The sequence below is a fragment of the Triplophysa rosa genome, unplaced genomic scaffold (genome assembly GCF_024868665.1).
Source record: "Triplophysa rosa unplaced genomic scaffold, Trosa_1v2 scaffold174_ERROPOS285603, whole genome shotgun sequence".
Lineage (NCBI taxonomy): Eukaryota > Metazoa > Chordata > Actinopteri > Cypriniformes > Nemacheilidae > Triplophysa > Triplophysa rosa.
Window position 1 is genome coordinate 95322 of NW_026634181.1, and position 20080 is coordinate 115401.

Consider the following 20080-nt stretch of genomic DNA (forward strand, 5'->3'; position numbering starts at 1 on the left):
TTGCCAGTGCATCAACACATAAAGGTGGAGTTAAACGTTTTGTGGGGGCGTGACTCATTTACATAAAGCACCGCCTGCAAACACGAGGGTGTGGCGCAGGCATCTTTCAGCAGACAGTGTGCCGCGGGGCAACACATTCTATGCTTTTAATTTAGCTTTTGTTGATTTGCGAGATCTGTTTGCACATCAGATGTTCACGTGACTCCTGATGCTGGCATGAAAGAACATCTTTCACAGACTTTATACACAGACCAGCATCCTCGAGTTCACTATTAACCGCTGCCACCTACTGGCCATTAAGAGCATGATACAATCAGAGAAACAAGCGTTTCATAAAAGAAGCAAGGTTTAATTTACAGTTTTACTAAATGTACAGTTTTTAAAAAGTGTCATTATACACAATAAATACAATACAAAATTAATCTGTAGTACTATACTTCAAATTCTTACAGTTCTATTTTCTTCTCTTTACATTATTATTGTTCTTTTGTTCCATGTCATTGCTTTTGCTGTGTTTGCTTCTGAACGGTCCGAAGTGAAATCCTTCCGTGATTATGTCTTCAGTGTGTGTTTGTGTGAGCATCTAAACACACGTCTACAAAACAATCGGAGGGAACGAAATTTTCTTGTCTGTGACTTTAAACCCGGTTTACAGGTAATATTGCAACATGATTAGTCCCAACAACTCTGTGCTGTGATCGTGTTTGATTTGTAAATGTGCTCTTGATACTGGAATGCATTCAGCTCAACAGATTCTCTACAGTTCTGGTGTTCATTCCTGTATTAAGATAACAAAAGTGTTGACCGAGACCAGAATTCATATTGGGGAGAACACCAAATTATTATGCGCTATTGATCCTGCGGTGTTCTCAAAAAAAAAAAACAAATACGTTATGATGGAGATCATTCTATAGACAACTGATCAATTGGTCTCTCCAAAAAAAAGAGTTTTCCAAAAGTACTGCTTTATATGCCAAATTTCATGAGTTTCTGCATTCTGTTCATAATATCACAGTAACTACAATAGCACATTATTTATTAAATGACTGGTCATATATTTGTGACTCTCACAAAAATGTTTTGAAACTGACGTAGGAGCGGTCCCGGTATCACATCCAGAAAAAACAAAGAGGGACAAAATTTCGAACCCAAGTGCACTTTATCCTTTACACTTAAAGGGCCATATGTAAACCAAAAGAACACATTTCATCAGCACAAACCACAGACAAAGAAAGCAAACACAGCTTAACATGGGAAAAGTGTCTCTGTTTACTTCCCCTATCCATTGACCTTCTGCTTTTTCAGTCTTTCAGTCAATTTCCACTACAGGGCCTGTTATCTACTGTGTGTCTGTGAAACCAAATTCCCATTCTGTCCTCTTCCCTGTGGATGCTGGGACATGGGGGCCGAAGAGGGCTGAGACGATACGGGGGGTCTGTAGGAGGGGTGGGTTTGGTGCTGGTTAGGCAGGTTGGCCCCGTGAACCCTCCCTAACGTCCCTCGCCCGGATCCTCCGTGGCCGGGAGGGCCCTGTTGGAGGTTCAGTATACTGTCTATGGCACACTGCAGGTGCTCGTTGAGCGAGTCGTCAGGCGGTGGGCTGCCGCTGGAAAAACTCGCGTTGTCCATGTCAGGAGAGTCCGATTTACAGCGTTTGGCAGGAAGTGAGGAGTCTCTTGTGCAGGAAGACTCTCCTAAAGAAGGCGGTCCGGGAGCGTGCTGATCCCTCCTGAAAGCACCCCTTCCTCCATCCCTGTTTTTTCCCCCTATGCCTTTTAATCGACCCACGCCACCGCCGTCCACCGCCTCGTCCTCTTTGTCCGAGGAATCCGGGTGGTCCTGGTACGCGTTTTTGATACCGCGGTAAAGAACGTCCTCTACCGCTGCAAGGCCTTGTGATTCGGCGTGTGTGTGCCCGTGTCCGCCCTGCCTCTCTAGTTTCACGCTGGCTATCACAGTTCGTTCGGGTTGAGGAGAGGAGCTTTGCGGTTGAGGGGAGGAGGTAAGAGGAGGTCCTGCTGGCATAAAAGGCAACGTATCTCCGCCTCCTGGCACGCCGGGCCTGTGACGAGGACTGATGTTCTCACGGTACGTCTTTCTGAGCGGGAGCCGGCACGTGGTCAGCGGAGGAGTGGCCGTGGATGCTGGATTGCGTTTGACTCCGCCCACCTCATGGTGTTCTAGAGTGCCGTTCATTTGGGCCGTGGACGTAGAAGGGGACGATGTAGACCAGGAGAAAGAAGAGGAGGAGGGCAGGGCTCTGCTAGAGGAAGTTGCGCTACTGGAGGCGGAGCCTTTATGTGCGGTTACTGTAGTGAGAGTGGATGAGGGGGTGGGGTAGGAAGCTGGGGGTGGAGTTCTTATGACAGTGGTGGGTGTGGTTAAAGGTGGCTTGACTTTTTGAGGCGGCTCAGGGATCGGTGGTTGTGCCATGAGCTTGGATTGGGAGTGGACCGGATCTAGAGCGGTGTTGTGAACCACCTTACTGAATCCCGCCTCCTGTTTGATCTTGAGCTTCAAACCTATTCTCCGGCGTGCCTCGTAGGTCTTTATGGGCGGCTTGCTGGTTCGTTGGGGAAGCGTGACATCGTCGTCATCGTCGGCAGCTGCAGGTCGGGAGGAGGACGGAGTGCGGCTGAAGGAGGTGCTCGGTGTGACTGGCTCCGCAGAGGGCCGGACCGCAGGAGCGGGCGTAGGGGTGGAACTGGTGGACCAGGATACAGACGCGCTCCCTCCACCTTGCTTTATCACCAGTTTAGTGGGAGGGAAGGGTGCAGGGGCGGAAGCAGGAGTAGTGGCAGATGCAGGAGTAGGGGCGTAGGCAGCAGCAGGAGTTGGGGCAGGGGCAATAGCTGCAGCTGGAGTAGCTGCAACAGGTGGAGTTCCAACTGCCGGTGTTGCAGTTCTTACAGAGCTCAGCTCTACCTTTATAGGTCTGACTGCAGTGCTGTCCAGCAAACAGGTACTAGCCACGAATTCTTCTATAAAGAGGGAGAAAAAAAGGTGATTAAACAGCACACCATAAAAATGTTGGTCCCGTGGACTTCCTTTTGCTAGGGCATTTCTTCACAGTGCATACATTTTTTGCGCATACAAAATAGGGCTGCACGATTAATCGCAATTCCCATTCAAATCGTGATTAAATCGATGTGGCTATCACAATTGTGAAATCGCAAAGGCTGCAATTAAGTTTTATGCGCAGCTTGTTCGTGAAGCACGGCTATGTGATCAGTGGGAAATGCTGCTCCACCTGAAAGCACTGCGCGTTTGAATCGCTTAAAGCTACAGTTTGTAAAAAAAATGCTGCTAGAGGGCGCACAATCAAAACAACAACAATGGTGTAGCTTGATGACGCTGTGAAGGAGCGTAAAATGAGGGGATCTGTTGTCTTCAACTCCACCGCATCAAACATTATCAGTCTAAATATACTTTATTATCATGAAAATCCCTGAGGAGGCTTGAAAAACAGTGATAGAAAGATGCCAGATGCCGACAGGAAGACGGAATTTCCTGGTTATACATGTGGTACTTCTTCTCTGGAGCATTGGAGTTTCTGCGCGAGAGCACCCTCTGGCTAGGATGCAGCTGCATTTAACAGTCCTTCACCGACAAGCTGCGCATAAAACATCGCAGCCAAGCCAACCGTGTGCAGTTTCTTTTTGATTAATCGTGCAGCCCTAATACAAAATGACCCAAGACAAAAATATGAAAACTTTCTACTTGTGGTTTTAGTAACATGTCTATTAGCTTTGACGCCATCAATAAGCAAGTGTACCCCTAGCAAGCAAATTCAGATGCAAAAACAGATGCACAATGAAAATGTATTGCCTTCCTGTGGAGAAAACAGAAAAAAAACATGTTCAAGTGAACAAAACAAGAATGTCCCCTGCCTTTCTATGTGTCCTACCCAGACTTCCTTCTTACAATAGGGCAACTGGATTACCTAATGAAACCTAATTTCTGTAATATTTTATCATTACCTGGTTTCTCCTTGGCCAGAACCCTGTCCTGACTCAGAGCGACCTTCTCCTCTTGAATGAACATGCGGTCAATCATAACCATCTCTGCAGAGGGACCCAGCCTCTGCTCCAAAACAAGAAGCACATAGGATACCTGTAAGTCCACTGCTTTAAGTGCTCCTGTAAGCTCAGATATCATATATGACAACAGCAACACCAGCGGTATGGGTTCACATCCTAAGAAAAGTATGGACTAAAAAAAATTATATCCCAATTGCACAGTTTAGCAGCATGGTTTTAAATCCCAGGGAATGTAAAGCTCCAAACAAGACACATGAGGGACATGTTTTATAAATGATACCTTTGATTCCTCGAAGAGCAAGTGACGATATTTATCCAGCATCGCTTGTGTGCGCTTTAAGAGTTGGTTCGAGACGCTTTCAAATTCATCATCCACTGCACAGACCAGAACAGAGGAAGAGTTACATAGTCAGACTTGACGCATGTGTCACACAAAAGCACTACAGCCAGTGCCATATAAGCTGTGGATTACCTTTGCGGTAATCTTCTGATGATGAAGCCATGCCTTGGTACAGGTGGTACGGCAGGAGTCGATGAAGTGTGTCCTCAAACGAGCCGAAAGGCGAGCTGTAGTCAGGATGCAGCACCGAGCCCTGTTGTTTTCGCAGCTGTTCCAGCATCCTACAAACAGACACATGAGTACGGTGTAAGAACATCTCTCACATTTCAACAACTACAAATGCTTTCAAACATTGCACGCATACTTGATAATTGATAGGCATGTGTGAAACAATGTAATATGGCGTGTGAATGACAATATTTTCCATGTCAATGACAACACAAGCAAGAATTAAATAAGTGTAACATTATTAACGTGGAATCTGAAATAAGACTGCAGCTAAAATTTGTGTTGAGAACTAGGGCAGACAACTTGAGGTGGCACCTTCATCAATTATAGATTCTAAATTTAGTTTTGCTTTCCTGACACAAATATAAACATCAGAGAGTCCAGTATGTTTTATTACCTGGCTTCTTTGCTTGGTTCCATACCAAAGGGCCTTTTTAACGTTGATGTCTGCGAGTAGACAACAAATATAAAAAGATTACTACAAACATGAAACCACCGGGTTTATTGTACTTGTTTAATATTGTGTAATGTGGTTTTAAACTTGACCTGTGTTTGTACAGGAGCAGGTGGTGGAGGTGCAGGCATCTGAGACAATCCGGTGCCCAAAACCTGAATCTGCAAACCTGTTTTACCCAGAGCCAGTCCACCAACTGAACTTATGACTCCTGACTTGGCCTGCAAATTTGAGCATCACAAGAGTCAGTATTTCCCATTCAATAAAAGTGCAGCTACCATAAAACAAATGTAGGTTCCATTACTCTTTTCTATTTTATATGCATTTCAGAATAATAGTGAAGTCATCAAAATGTGGAATAGCACAAATGTAAAATGTGGAATAGCACAAATTTCAATTTGATAAAAAAATTACTATTGTTTGGCTCTTATTTGCTTTATTGTAATTTTTAAAGATGCACTGATATATCGGTTAATAATCAGTATCGGTTGATAAAAGCAAATTTTCACACTTTTGGGTCAGAAAAACTGCAGATGATCAGAGCCGATATATTAGGAGTGTGACAATATATCGCCATGGTGATGTATCGTCGTCCTTCGTGTGATACGAGAATCTATATGTATCGATAGGGCTGTCACGATAAACCGACGATAAATATCACATGATTTATGCACAGCTTTTGAGTGAAATACAGGAAAATGCTGCTGCATCCGAAAGCCAGAGGGCGCTCTCGTGCAGAAACTCCAAATACGCACTGCAGAAGAAGACCATAACACCTTCTAGAATCTAGGAAATGCCTATGGACATCTTTTTATCACTGTTACTCAAGCCTCATCAGGTATTTTTATGATAATAAAGTATATTTATAATGATCATGTTTGACAGGTGTTGCTTTTTCAAATGCACATTATAAGCGACTCAAACTCGCGCTGCTTTTAGATCGAGCAGCATTTCCTACTGATCCCAGAGACATGCTTCACGGACAAGCTACGCATTAAAAAAAATATCGACACATTGCATATTGCAGCCAGCTTGATTACAATAGGATTTAGTGGTATAGTGATAAATTATCATGCAGCCCTACATATCGACATTTTAATTAATTAATAAAATAAGACGCTCTAAACGCAACCGAAAATAGCAAAAAAAAGCATGATGTGTGATATGATGAGAGTGAGAGAGAGAGACAGAGAGAGGTGCGCGCTTTATTAATGCGGTAAACATGTCGGCAGTGTGGAGAATTTTTAAGTGTCTGAGAAAGACACAGCACGGAACTTGACGCGCTGGAGTAAATTTCTGAATGAAAGCATCTTTACCGGTCGGTAACTTTACTTCAGACGGAAGCGGGCTGTCTGACAGTAGCCCTGCCGCTCGCAACATCCCTTGACATCATACAGTGGTCGCGTGCACAGTTCCCTGTACTAAACAACTTGTCAAAGTATGTTCTGTGCATCCAGGCCACGAGTCCACCTGAGAGAACAGTCAGCTTTTGTGGGCGGAGTTTGGAGGAGAGACGTCAACTGAAATGGTTGTTAGTCAGAATTGCTTGCATGGATGTTTTTTTTTTTCTTTAAATCATTTTGCAGTGTAGCCAATAATAATCCCAACAGTTTTCGTTTATTCATAGTTTAAGTTTATAATGTTGAAGGACACTTGTACAGTACATTCTTTCAGCAGTCAGTTATAGGCCTAATATAGGCTATTCAAGAAGGGAGAGGGCTCAAAATTTTGTTTTAATTTAGGCCCAATCCCAATTCTACCCCTTACCCCTACACTTTCCCCTACCCCTCCGTTTGGCGCGTTCACATGAAGGGGTAAGGGTGTCTCAATTCTCTTTTGGTTGGATGGGTAGGGGTAAGGGGAAGGGCCAGATAGCCTTATAAACGAAGATTTTTCGGGACCTCACTTCAAACGAAGGGCTAAGAGAAATTTCCAACATGGCTGCTCACTCGAGCAAGCAGACACAAATGTAAGTAATTTTTGCCATTAATAAGGATTTTTATGACAATTTTTGTTATTTTAACGTTTGCAAAAAAAATCGCTAAAGTTTGCTAGCGGACAGCACTGATTGCAGGATATTAGAAAATATATTTTTATGTCATATACCCGGTGTATTGGCACATGTCCTCTGACGTAACGTTAGGAGCTAGCAACGATGTATGATGACGTATACCAGTGTAGTAGTGGTGTCCCATTTCTTAGCAGAAAATTTGTAACCCTTCCCCTTGCCACTTTGTTTCAAGGGGCAAGGGGAAGGGGCGAGGGGTAGGCGAAGGGGTAGAAAATAGAATTGGGATTGGGCCTTAGCCTACCCCTGTTGAAAAAACAGCATATGCTGGGTTAGGTATGTTTTGATGCTGGTTTGACCAGCCTAAACCAGCTAAGGACCAGCACATGGCCATCTTAAACCACCATCAAAACACCAGCATATGCTGTTTTTTTTCAACAGGGACTTGTTTTGCTCAGTTTTATTTGAAGTTATATTGTATTATATTGAAAAGCAAGACAAAATACATATAAAAAGCACATTTTGACTATTCAGTTTATGCAATAGTATAAAAATTGGCTATATAAATAGAAGAAATAAGAAAAGCCGTGTTCGGTATTCGGCCAAGTGTTTCATTTTTATTCGGCTTTGGCCAAGAATTTTCACTTCCGTGCATCCCTTGTCCAAAGAGGTCATATGCTAAAATGTTTGCCTAAATTTAATCATCGAGTAGGTAGGTGAATAGTGGGACACCCGGTTGTTAAACAACATGGTTGGAGGATAAAGAGTTGGAACCATGGCTGAGGGCCATCTCTGGGAATAACCGTGAGGTGTACTGCTCTGTGTGTCGGAAGGCGTTTAGCATAGCCTTGTTTCTCTTTCTAATAAACCTTGCATTGGGTTAGTCACTCAGTTAATTCTCTTGTGCTTCGTTCCCACCCTTCTAAATGATGTTTAATTAATAAGGAGTTATTACAAACTAAGACTGTTTAGTTGTGCTATCTTACAATCATTATAGTAAATGTAAGTTAAAGTGTCACCAATGTAACCGATTAAAACAAAAAAGTGACGATGAGGTCTTAAAATGTATAGAAAGAGTCTTAAAGTATTAAATTTAGCTCCATGATTCCTGTATATACCCTGACTTAACCTTTTCATGGGCATTTTGTTTTCATAGTTAGGCAGCTTTCGTGATCTATCATTATATAATTGCCATACAATATACCAATTACCGTAGTATTGCCACATCATGATATTATCTGTATCGTGAGCCATGTATCGTGATCCGTATCGGATTGTAAGGTACCCTGTGATTCCCACCCCTACGATATATCCTGTCAATCAAATTGGTGCTCTTTATATCGAAAATGTTAACAAATGTCACCAGTCTGATGTTCAATATTAATGGTCATAATATGAATTAATAACATTCAGTAAGTTAAGAAATATTAATTTTATCTTCAGAATTGGTATCATCAGATCTTTTGTGAAATAACTTGCTCAGGGCAGGACTAAATTAAAAATAAACCTTAATTTTAAAAATTCCTCTTATTTTTCCCAAATTTTCAGCTTTTTCCAGATTCTGCAAGGGGTGTGTAAACCTTATAGCAGCACTGTATATTTCCCTCACCTGAACGGCCTGTGTGAGGTTTGGAGAAGTGATTCCTTGGTTCGCCGAAGATCCGGCTGACACCGCAGAAAATACTTGTGTGTCATTTGCACCTAAGGTGAGAATAACACACTGTCAGCACGCTTTTATTTTTTATATGTTCAACATCTGCAGGTTAAAAATGTGGGGTGCCCACCTGTAGTAGAGGACTTGACAAGCACAGATTTCTGCTGCAGAAGTGATGTGACAGAAGGTTGGATGGTGCCGCTGGCCGTGGATGTTGCGGTCTGGATTGAGGCCTGATCAGGCAGTTTATTGAACTGGTTTGTGGCCTGTTGTTGAGACGCTTGGGCTTGAGCCTGAACCTGCTGCTTAGCCTGGAGGAGAATGTTTTGCTGGAGCTGGTTAAATGAGAAGCACATAGACAATAGTTGGTTGGCAAATCTTGAATAATGTTAAAATAGAATTAATCATTTTTTAAATCGGTCGATTCGATTCTCAAAATCTGCAAATCGATTTTTTTCCCTTCATATTTCCGTAAACACTGAACATTCATTAACGCGAATGTTAGTGCTACTACTTTTCACTAGATGTCACTTTTCTTTTTATAACGGGGGTCATTTCGTTCATTTATTGCTTAATTAACATGGCAGATGCGTTGTCGAATTTAACATCACCTTCACAAAAAAGGCAGCGGTTCACATGATTGCAGCCTCTCTTAACAACTAATTTTGTGACATTTTATTGTTATATTTACATCTTAAAATGTAAAATAACCTGATCCTTTTTGATCAAGGTATGCAACTGTTTTGTTTCAATATACCAAAGTGTGTTTAAAGTTTAATATACAGGTTTGTGACTCTTCATTTCATTTTTTAATCCACCATTGTAATCTGATGTTTACTGATCTTTTTTAGAAATATCTATAGGATTTGTATTAAATCTGTAATCATTGACTCTGTAATCACTGAGATTGTGAATCGGAATCACATCGAATCGGAACATCAGAATCGGTTCCCAGCCCTAATTGGAATCATCTTAAATAATAAATCTCTTCCATAGTGTTGCTACAGAACATTGTATGTATACTGTGAACGGTATGCAAAATGCACAAAGCACAATATTGTATCCCACAATGCACTGAGCTTGATTTCCAGTGTAACTAACCAGAAAGAACTGCAGTCGTGACATTTAACATCTGTATTCAGTCAACTGAGCTGCCAAATTACGCAAATAATTTTCCACCCAGATTAAAATCTCAAAAATGTGCACACGAGCTGTGATTCTGTTTCTCTGCGACAGTATTTAACTTCCAACTTGACACATCATGACTAGCGTGGACACTAAAGGTGACACCACCATACCTGGTGAAGCTTTTCCAAAAGCTGCTTCTGTTGTGGAGAAGGTTGTGCGATTGATGACATGGTCTGCAGCTGCGCGCTGACCAGCTGTAAATGATGCTGCTGATCTGCGGTCAGCCCGGGCACCACAGTCACCTGCTGTTTCACCGGTGTGCCCGAGGACAAGCTGCTTGCCGGGTGGAATTGGAACTGCGCGGGAAGTGGCTGCGGAGGCTTCGGGGAGCAGGAGGGAGGTGGTACGTCCGGCTGCAGGGTGGCTGGCTGAGGCAGGGTCTGAGGAAGAACTTGCGGTTGAAGCTGCACTTGAATCTGCTGAGGTTGCTGCTGCGGTGGAGGTGCCGGCTGGTGCGCTTGCGGAGAACCTCCAATCTGATTTTGTATGATGAAAAGAGGAGGCAGAGAAGAAGGGGTGCAAGAGCGTGAGGGAGTATGAGCTTGAGTCTGGGGCTGAGGCTGTGAGGGAGGACGAGACTGCTGGTGAGGAGACTGGATCTGATGCCCGATTGTCAGGGGAGACACCTGGGTGGGTTGAGGGCTGTCGGACCGGGTGGGTGTCGGTGAATGGGTGACCACTGTTCGAGACGGGGAGGCGCTTTGGATCTTTATAGTCTGTGGATGTCCTGCTGATGGAACCTTGACGTGGGAAGAGCGAAGACAAATTGTTAAATGATTCTTATGAAGAATCATTTGTGGACATAAACTGCATTTTTAGGGATGCACTGAAATCTATACCACACTTGAAAAAACTGCATAAATTTGCAGAATATCATAAGGAATATGAACCCTTTGCAAATCATTTGAATGGTAATATGAAAAAATAAACATGTTAAATTTTACAGTTTCTCTTCTGGTTATCACTGAGGCATTACAGCATCTTAAAAAGATTAGCAACTTGTAATCTTGACAGATTTGGCATAAAAACCAACTTCAAAAACGCTGAGCACAAGAACAAAAACGAAAAGGGAAATATACATAACATATCAGAGATTTATTGAAAAGCATCTGGATTTGTTATTTTCTTTTAAGGCTTGACAGTGTGGTTTCGTCAGCTTTAGGTTAACATCATTCCAAACATGCAACATCACTTACAAATACGATCCTGTATTTATAACTAAAATAAGTTTAGTAGTAAACCAACAGACAGATCAGACGCAAAAGCAATTCAACTTCTGAAATGCTTTATTCACTTTGTGAAAACTGTCTGATCACTTCTCAACCAAGCACATGATTTTAGATTTTCATGTCCATATTATAAACAGTAGAGTTATACATCTTGCCCTGATTATACAGACAATTTTTATTTATTTAGTCTTTAATGCCATATCAGCAACAATGACTTCATGGCTAACACTGTGTCTACACCGAAAGCGGCGTGACACGACACGGCTTGTAGGGCTGTGACGGTGGCCGTGACAACCGCACCACCGCGGTGGTAAAGTGCCATGACGGTGGCGAACTGCCACCGGCGGTAGTGCACGTCACTCTGACAAATATAGGTGTAATAAATATGAGAGTTGCGATAACGATTGCTTGTTGTAGCCTTTCAGTTGTGGATGGTTTTATTTAAAAGATTTTACATTAACAGAAATTATTGGCATACGTTTCTGTTGGTGCGTTCGAGCGCGGGCCTGCACGGCAAAACCCAGGTTATTCTGCGGGTTCTGCAATGGATCTTGTTGTGAAATGAACAGATACATAAAATCAAAACTATGCTATGCGGCTATGACCCGCTTGCTTAGTGTCGGAGCGTGCGCAGGGTTTGCCGCTGTTGCGGAGAGACATCTCTTCATTTGCGCTCCTGTGCACATCTTCTGAACGCGCATTTAGTGCAGCTGTACACATTTTAATCTGGACAATGTCAACAAGTAAGTTTCACATCAACGAGTCGGAAAAAGTAAAGTTTTTATGGCAATCTGAATAGGAAAGCCAATGTAGGTTTAAACAGTTTGTTTCAAATGGAATTGTTAAGGACTATAAGGGTTAATACGCCACTGACTGAAGTTACTGCAACAAGAGCTTTTTTATTTAGTATTTAGCTTTCTTATATCATTTAAGTTTTCATTATTTACTGATGTTTATTTAAATGTTTTATGTGCTGTAGTGTGCCGTTTCACTGATGGATTTGCGTGTTAAACATTGACGGATGTTTCATCCTCATTTATTTCAGATACCATATTTCAATTTCAAGTATTTAACAATTTCAAGTATTTAAATAAGGTCTATATTTCTCTTCCACTCGTCATGTGGTTGCTACACGCAAATATACTAATATAAATATTATTTATAGGCCTATAAATAATATATATTTCTCAACCACCGCGGTCGATTTGTCTATTACCACCGCGGTGGTAAAAAACTGCCACCGTCACAGCCCTAACGGCTTGTTCTAATGGATTGTCTCTGTGTAGACACGGTGAAACTCAGGATATTTGAACTTAGACTAATCATAATACAAATAACACTAAATATGACAGAACACTTTGCGAAATAATTGAATCATGCTTACAATAATATAACAAGTAAATAAACAGCTAAGCAAGATAGTTAAATAACATTTATAAAACTTCTTTTATTTTAATGTTTGATAAAAATGTAACATTTTCTTAGTGTCTTTTTAAATTCTGAAAAACATTGCCTACTATTATATAAAGTAGGGCTGTCAAGCGATTAATCGCATCCAAAATAAAAGTTTGTGTTTACATAATGTCTGTGTACTGTGCATATTAATTTTGTATTTATAAAAACACACACGTACATGCATATATTTAAGAAAATATAAAAGTTAATAACCAAATGGTTATATAACTTCAATAATTAGTAAATATCAATAAATAGTACATCAATTTTCATCATATTTCCTATATATGTGTGTGCGTGCGTGCGTGCGTGCGTGCGTGCGTGTGTGTGTGCGTGTGTTATTGTGTTGTGTATTGTATTTTTATAAATACAAAATTAATATGCCCAGTACACAGACTTATATTATGTAAACGCAAACTTTTATTCTGGATGCAATTAATAGCGATTAATCGTTTGACAGCCCTATCTAATAAGCATGACATTCCAACAGAATGTTTGATAGTTGCCCTGTTTGTATAATAAATTAAGATTTGGATACAAGATTTGCCCATAACTTTTCCATTTCAGTGCATCACTAAAATCCTCATTTAAAAATGTTCAAGCACACCAGTAAAGAAAGTGCAAAACACAGCAACAAGCAACAATAAACAAATATAAGCAGGATAATAGAAAAGGGGACGAAATCGGACAGGAACAAACATTTTCTTCCCAACTTTTAAAATCAAGATGAATGAAACCTTAGCATACCTCTATAGCATACTAAAAAATCAAAACTGTACAACAGACAGCCAACTAAAACAGAACAGACACCACCGGGATCTGGTGGAAAGACATGAGGACAGCATCTTAGCAAAGAACATCTTGGTGAAATATGTTCACAGCAAACACAAAAAGGAACTATAAAACTAAACTAAATTTGCTAGGAAAGAGATAAAGGTAAATCAGGGCAGTGAGCGAGTGATCAAGATCAAATCTTTAACAATGATCTTGAAGGTAATTCATTTGATTTCTCTTGGGGGTATGCTGGGAGGTGGTGTGGGAGGGGGGACTGATTGAGGTTAAAAACAGCAGTTATAGTAAGTAAGGGGAACAGAAGTCTGAATTTTAATATGGATAGATGTGTGAATGGCACAAGGAAAAAAGAAAAAGCAACAGCTCGGTCACTCCATGCTCATGGGAAAATGCACGAGGATGATGCAAATATGCAACCAAATAGTCTCCAGAGCTTCTTTTTCATTGCATTTAACTATTTTGAAGAGCAACATCTGGACTGTTATTCACACAAAGACACTTCCCAATGAGTGTCAATATAATTTGGCAGTCTTTCTTCTCAAATACTCATGCAACTTAATATAATAAAATCTGAGACGATATCATGCAAAAAAACAATGCTACAATATAAATCATGGACCCATGAATCCATATGAGCAGTGGAGTAACACAAGACAGGTGTGAACACAAAAAAGCAAAGACTAGATCTGATGATTTAAGCAAAGTGCCAAAGCGATCGACAGGACTCGAGCAATGAGAAGAGTGGAAGAGACAAGGAGATAGAGGGAGTTTCGCTGGGAGACAGTGGTCAGCAGTGGCAGCAACAGGTGGGTGGGGCTAAGTACAGAGCTTGAGCTCATCTACCTTGTTAACCACTGTTGCCATGTGGGCGGGGTCAAGGGAGGGGCTTGGACTCTGCCTCTGCCGAGTTTCAGCTAACAAGTTGTCATGGCCTGAAGGGGCGGAACCAGAACTGCTGCCGCTGACGATAACAGATGCGGGTACACCTACAGCGGCAGGTGGCTCTTTTCCTGCTTGGTGCTGTTGCTCCTAACATGAGTACATTTATGAGTTCAGGGATGGGAGTAAAACAACTGGTCAGAGGTCAGCTTGGTGAGCAAAACGATGTTATGCTAACTTATTGTCTAAAGCACGCATTTTGCAAACAGCGGATTAGATTTAAAGAAAGCACATACTAACCTGCTGCAGGAACATCTGTAGAGACTCCTGGCTCAGGATCATGCTGGAACCGGACGACGTGAACAACACCTTTCCGGGGCTGTGTTGGGCATGAGGACCCAACCCCATCATTGACGGTGTGGATGTGGCCATCGTTGGCGATGGAGATGAGGAGGAAGGAACTGAAGCGGCTATGGAAACCGCTGGAGTTGACTGAACAGTGAGGATTGAAGTCTGGTGTTGAGCCTGCGCAGCCTGGACAGCCGGGTCTGTGCTGCCGCCCAGCACCGTGATACCCTCCCCAGGCTGGCACGGTGCCATGGCTGTCGTTCCACTGCTACTATTACTCGGAATGCCACCAGACTGCTGCAGCGTCTGTAAGCTGACCGCAGGACTGAGACTCTCGACGGAAAGGGAATTCTGTATAGGCATGCCTTGGATGACTGTTTGCACGTGGCCCGTTACAGGATGGGCTTGCGTCTGCGTTTGGGCTAATGACACCGGCATTTGGAACAATGTGGGGTGACCCATCTGACCGGGTTGCAGCTGAATGTGTCCGGAGAGGATATGAGCAGTGCCGGGGTGACCCTGTGAGGCCAACATCTGACCCAAGTTGATGTTCTGATTGGCTGTCAAGATCTGATTAGCAATTATCTGCCCTCCAGGTCCCTGACTGGTAATGATGTGACCACTGGGATGCTGGGCCAGGATTTGACCTCCAGCCTGAAGGCCCGGTAAGAGAAACTGGTTTTGGCCCTGCAGGACGGTTTGGGAGGGAATAACGATGCTGCCCTGTTGGTTTAGCAAGTGAACACTGAGTGGTTTTCCTGATTGTTGGGCGCCCTGTTGCTTAAAGAGCGCTTGAGAAAACTGCGTTCCCTGCGACCCAGCCTGCGTGCTCAAGACTACATTTGAGGCAGGCTTCCCAGTGAGGAAAGTTACATTCTGACCGGCGGAAACTGGGATTTGCTGCACCCCGATGGCTTTATTAGCATCGTTTGGCAAGGCGTGGGGGGCCGGAAGTTGCTGCTGTTGCTTGAAGATTTTGGGTTGGATGGCACCCCCTTGCGGAGGTTTGGGCTGTATTGGTGTTGGCGTTCGCTGGATGATGACATTCTGCATGATTTGGCCTTGCGGCTGGGTCTGAGACCCGATTCCTGCGCTCAAAGACGCGTTACCGAAACCTACAATACCACTGGCGGTGGCCATCGTGGTTACGCTGCTGTTTGTGTTTGTGTTACTTAAACACACAGCTGGCCCATTTAAGGCAGGGGAACCTAATGTGGCCTTGCCCCCTTGGATTAACAGTCCACCTCCCGAGCCCAAAACAGAGCTTCCAAGCCCAGCCTGCGTTCCAGCGTTTGCTGCCTCAGGCCCAGGTTGATGCAATTGGTAGCCACCCATGGTTTTCGTCAAGATCTGCTGCCCAGATGGGTTTATTGTCATTACAGTGGGTTGGCCGACGACTTGAATCTGTCCGATGCCCAACTGTCCAGACTGACTGCCGTTCGGTAAGGCCTGAAGGCTTGAAATAGGCTGAAGGGTTACATTTCCAAGCCCAACTTGCTGTACAAACGGTTGGACACTGATGGCCTTGTTCATCACCTTGGGTTGAAGCTGCAGGCCTGGATGTGCCAGGACTGAGCCGAGCATGTCTGGGGTGGCATTAGAGGGTGCATTTGGGGTGCCTTGGCTGGTGAAAATCTGAGTGGCACCTCCAATGCCCACCCCAGACAGGCCGGCATCGGGGAGGGGTTGGACTACCTGCGTGAGACCAGTTAAGCCAAAGGAACTGAGATCGAGCTCAGCTTCTGCCTCTTGAAGGCTCTGCTCTGTGATGTTTGCCTCGGCCAGACTCTGCTGCAAAATGTCACAGGGCTCGTGGTTCGTCCCGACACCATTGCTTCCGTTGTCTCCTCCCGGCGATCCCCCCAAGATGTCATCGTCCTCCAGAAAGTCCAAATCGACGCTGACTCTGGGGAGGCCTGGCTCATTTGTCGACAGCTGAGCCTGGGGTTGGACCTCAGGAACATGGCCCTGGAAGAGACAGAGAGATCAATGTTAGTACATTGACATGGCAGTACATTCTGAATGGAGGAGGAATAAAATGGTAGGGATGGGTTTGGGATGGCAGGCCTTGGGATCAATCCGGCCCCATGATTGTTGTAGAAGCAGATCAGGTGCAGAATGCATCGGATTTGGATGTCAGGGCTGAAGAGCATGTGCTACAAAAAAAGGATGGAGACAGGAGGTTGGGGGAAATTACTTACCCCAGTGCTGGAGAAGAACGAGCTGGACGGGTCACTTGAGCCATCCAAAAGGTCATCAGTGTCCAACTACAGACAGACATACCCAGGATAGGACAGGCAGAAATCACCACAGCACACAGACAGGTGTGTGAAAGGGACAGGCAGCAGATGCAAAGTAGGTAAAGAGTCAGACAAAGCAAGGGAAGAGCAACGTGAGGACAGTGCACCAATCAACCAGGACAAAATGCAGGCATACACAAGTTAAAAGGGCAAGCAAACAGCGAAGAAAACAAGAGTCAAAAGACAGGAAACATTAGATTAGTATGTCAAATATGTGAATTAACCAAAGAGGAGAAATCAGGACTGAAATTAAAAGGAGCAATTTAGTTGTAAGGAAAGGATTAATAAGATGAATAACCGTCTTGGGTCGGAAATGCTAGGAGAAATGCTTGTTTCGCATGTGTGCTGTGTTATTCTGCGATGTGCCTGGGCTCTGCTTTCAAAGTGGCATTTCAGTACTCGGCTGTCTCCACCAGCACAATAAAAACTTAACCAAATACAAAATCTGACTTTCACTTTCAGTACTCACTTGTGTTTCTGATCCATGAAGAAAATCGTTGAGTGCTTGTGGGTCACTGTAAAAACAAGAGACCGTTATTTAGTTGGGTCTAAAAATACAACAAACCACACTTTAGAATATCCATATTGATGTACTATAGTAAACATTATTGTTGAGGTAACAGTGTTAAAAATCGGTGCGCTTACCAAATTACATCTAGCAAGCACCTGCCATCTTCATCATCCATCTCAACTGTAAACAAAAAGTTTGCAAACATTAGCCAAAGAAAAATGAATTTCTTTTTTCAGATTGGCCAAACATTACAAAGCCCACAACAAATCTCCAAGATCTAAGACCTGTCAGACAGAGACATCTTGCATTATGTGAATAGTTTATCATTATATTTGAAACAATAGCAGTAACATAAGTGAGAAAAAACTGAGAACATTAAGGAGTAGTTCACCTTCAATGTGAAAATTCTGTCATCATTTACTCACCCTCTTGTCATTTCAAACCGGTATGACTTTCTTCCGCAAAACAAAAAAGAAGATATTTTGAAGAATGTTGTTAACAGCCCCCCATTCACTTGCACTGGTTACAATATACAGTAAGTGAATGGGGGGCTGTGCAGCTCTGTTACCAACATTTTTCAAAAATGCAGAAGAAAGTCATACAGATTTAAGATGACAAGAGGGCATGTAAATGATGACAAAATTTTCATTTTGAATGTGAACTACTCCTTTAATAAGCATAAACGCGATTGTTAAATTACAATGCAATGCTTTGATATATGAAAACATTAAAAATCAGAATAGTCAAAAATGCAAATGCTAAACTGAGTTGACTAAACACTAACACTTAAATCTGTCAATGAAAATCACTGTGTAATTTACAATAAAAAACTAAAAATATTCAAATACAAAATCAGAAACTGCGCATTTACTTTATATAAAGCATATTAAATCATGTTTGAGAGGTACATAGTGCACGTCCCAAACCAACACTACAGTTTTGTTGTTTTGATTAATTAAACCACGAAAACATTTTATGAAACCGTTGTACTTCGCATGCATATTCAATGTAGAAACAATATGCCAAAATTGAAAAAAATATATAGCAATCCTGGTGCCTTAACAGGAGTAAGAGAAGTGAATGTGTTCAACTCACAAACAGAAGCAGCTGAACTTTCGTGCACCGTCTCTGTGGCGCGAGAGAAGGTGAGCGAAAAAAGCGCGCGCATCACCTCACGTTCTCACAGACAGAAAAACTAGCACTAATGGGCAAATATTGCGATTTACCGACTCACAAAGACCTATTATCACGAACTGCGATGACTTTGGTGAGTCATTACGCTGTCTTGGTCATAAAGTCTCACCCTAAACAATCAAAACCACAGATTGAGAATGAGGTAGGCGGGGACGCCACTAATGTTTGTTGGTGGGGGGGGAATAAACACTGCAGAGCACACAGTCAATCATTTACACATATTTAAAGCTTCTGCACAACAGGATGTATTTTAAAACGTTTTGAGGACATCTTACATTAAAAGAGCACCGGAACCTGAATGAACACTCGGAACATCCAGGATACGGCGACTATACGTTATTTTTTGCAAAACTGTATTAACTCACTCGACATTTCCATCGGTGCAATGCAATGCATTTTATTTGCGACTCTTTGAAAAGGCTTAACCGCACACATGGCCTTTATCATCGCCGTTAACGAGCTTTTTGATGCCCGATCTGCTGCAGACTCAGTTAGCCATGGCTAACTAGCTTCCTAGCTGTTATTTCTGCGTTTACAGACGCAATACGAGTATATATGACAATAACTGATTGTAGACACGTAGTATTTCTGACCAACGTATTTGTTAGAGACAGCGCGCGCAAAAAGTGAATATTAGGTGTTTGGTCTCCAATAGACGCAATTGCGTAGCGTATCTTCATCCCTGCTAAATATGAGAGTTTATGTTGGAATACTCTTGGACCAGGGGTATGCTTGGGAATTCGCTATAAAATCAACCTATTCGCCGACAAATGCAGCGGCCCAGCTGTAATAAGCGGGCAAAGATGAGGTATGTGAACGGCATGCAACACGCGAATGTTGCAGCGATGCGATAGTTATTGAGAATTATAGAGAAATTGCTACATTGTAACAAACTCACCCGAGACGATAGAGGTGCAGGCGGCGCGGGGTCTCCAGTACGGCCCTGCACGGGCTCCGCGTCAGGACCCGAGCGCAGCGCTCCGAAGCAGGAAACAGAGGCCTGACGCGTTTGCCTGATTGTTATTATTGCATAATGCTTGTACTGTACACCGGGGCAATGTTAAATAATGTGGTACCTTTGGTCGAATATTAGGAAAATATGAAAAATGTATGAAATTATATATCCTGTTTCACAAATGTAAACCATGACAGATTATAGATTATATGAGTCAAGGTGAGACTTTTTACATCACTGATACATTATAAACAAGGCTATAGAGGCTGTTTGCCATTGTCGTGTCTTAGCGTATAACTGTATCTGCTTTTGTGTGCAAGCGGGGATTTGTTTTTAAATTTAGAAAACAATGACATTAAACAGCACAGATTAAAAGAAAAACCCGCCATCTTTTGTTTACTTCAATTGCTTACTGCCATCTGTAAATGTGTAAACACAGATTTAACTTTGAAAAGAGATTCCCTCCAACAATAAAAATCAGGCGGCTATCTGTACAGCTTCACCT

General features: G+C 42.7%; 1 protein-coding gene across 3 annotated transcripts; it reads right to left on the minus strand.

Moving 5' to 3' along the window:
* Positions 1 to 322: 322 nt before the first annotated feature.
* On the minus strand, positions 323 to 19587 carry bicra (BRD4 interacting chromatin remodeling complex associated protein). Of its 3 annotated transcripts, XM_057327112.1 has the most exons (15): positions 19519 to 19587; positions 17561 to 17606; positions 17385 to 17430; positions 16817 to 16882; positions 14568 to 16583; positions 14232 to 14417; positions 10023 to 10652; positions 8855 to 9059; positions 8680 to 8771; positions 5155 to 5283; positions 5006 to 5055; positions 4513 to 4661; positions 4321 to 4415; positions 3981 to 4086; positions 323 to 2981 (listed from the first exon to the last, which is right to left on the minus strand). In XM_057327112.1, the coding sequence occupies exons 2-15, from the start codon at positions 17599 to 17601 to the stop codon at positions 1336 to 1338; spliced, it is 5457 nt and encodes a 1818-aa protein (XP_057183095.1). In that variant the 5' UTR covers positions 17602 to 17606; positions 19519 to 19587; the 3' UTR covers positions 323 to 1335. The 3 variants fall into 3 exon arrangements, with proteins under 3 accessions (XP_057183095.1, XP_057183096.1, XP_057183097.1); XM_057327113.1 differs by lacking the exon at positions 16817 to 16882; XM_057327114.1 differs by lacking the exon at positions 14232 to 14417.
* Positions 19588 to 20080: the final 493 nt, after the last annotated feature.

What these genes read in the sequence shown, in the direction of transcription:
- bicra (XM_057327112.1), bottom strand. Translation starts at nt 17,601, where the DNA reads ATGGATGATGAAGATGGCAGGTGCTTGCTAGATGTAATTTG. An exon ending in TACAGATGTTCCTGCAGCAG is followed by an intron (nt 14,418 to 14,567) that starts GTTAGTATGTGC and finishes TACTCATGTTAG; the next exon opens with GAGCAACAGCACCAAGCAGG. An exon ending in TTTTGGAAAAGCTTCACCAG is followed by an intron (nt 9,060 to 10,022) that starts GTATGGTGGTGT and finishes TCATTTAACCAG; the next exon opens with CTCCAGCAAAACATTCTCCT.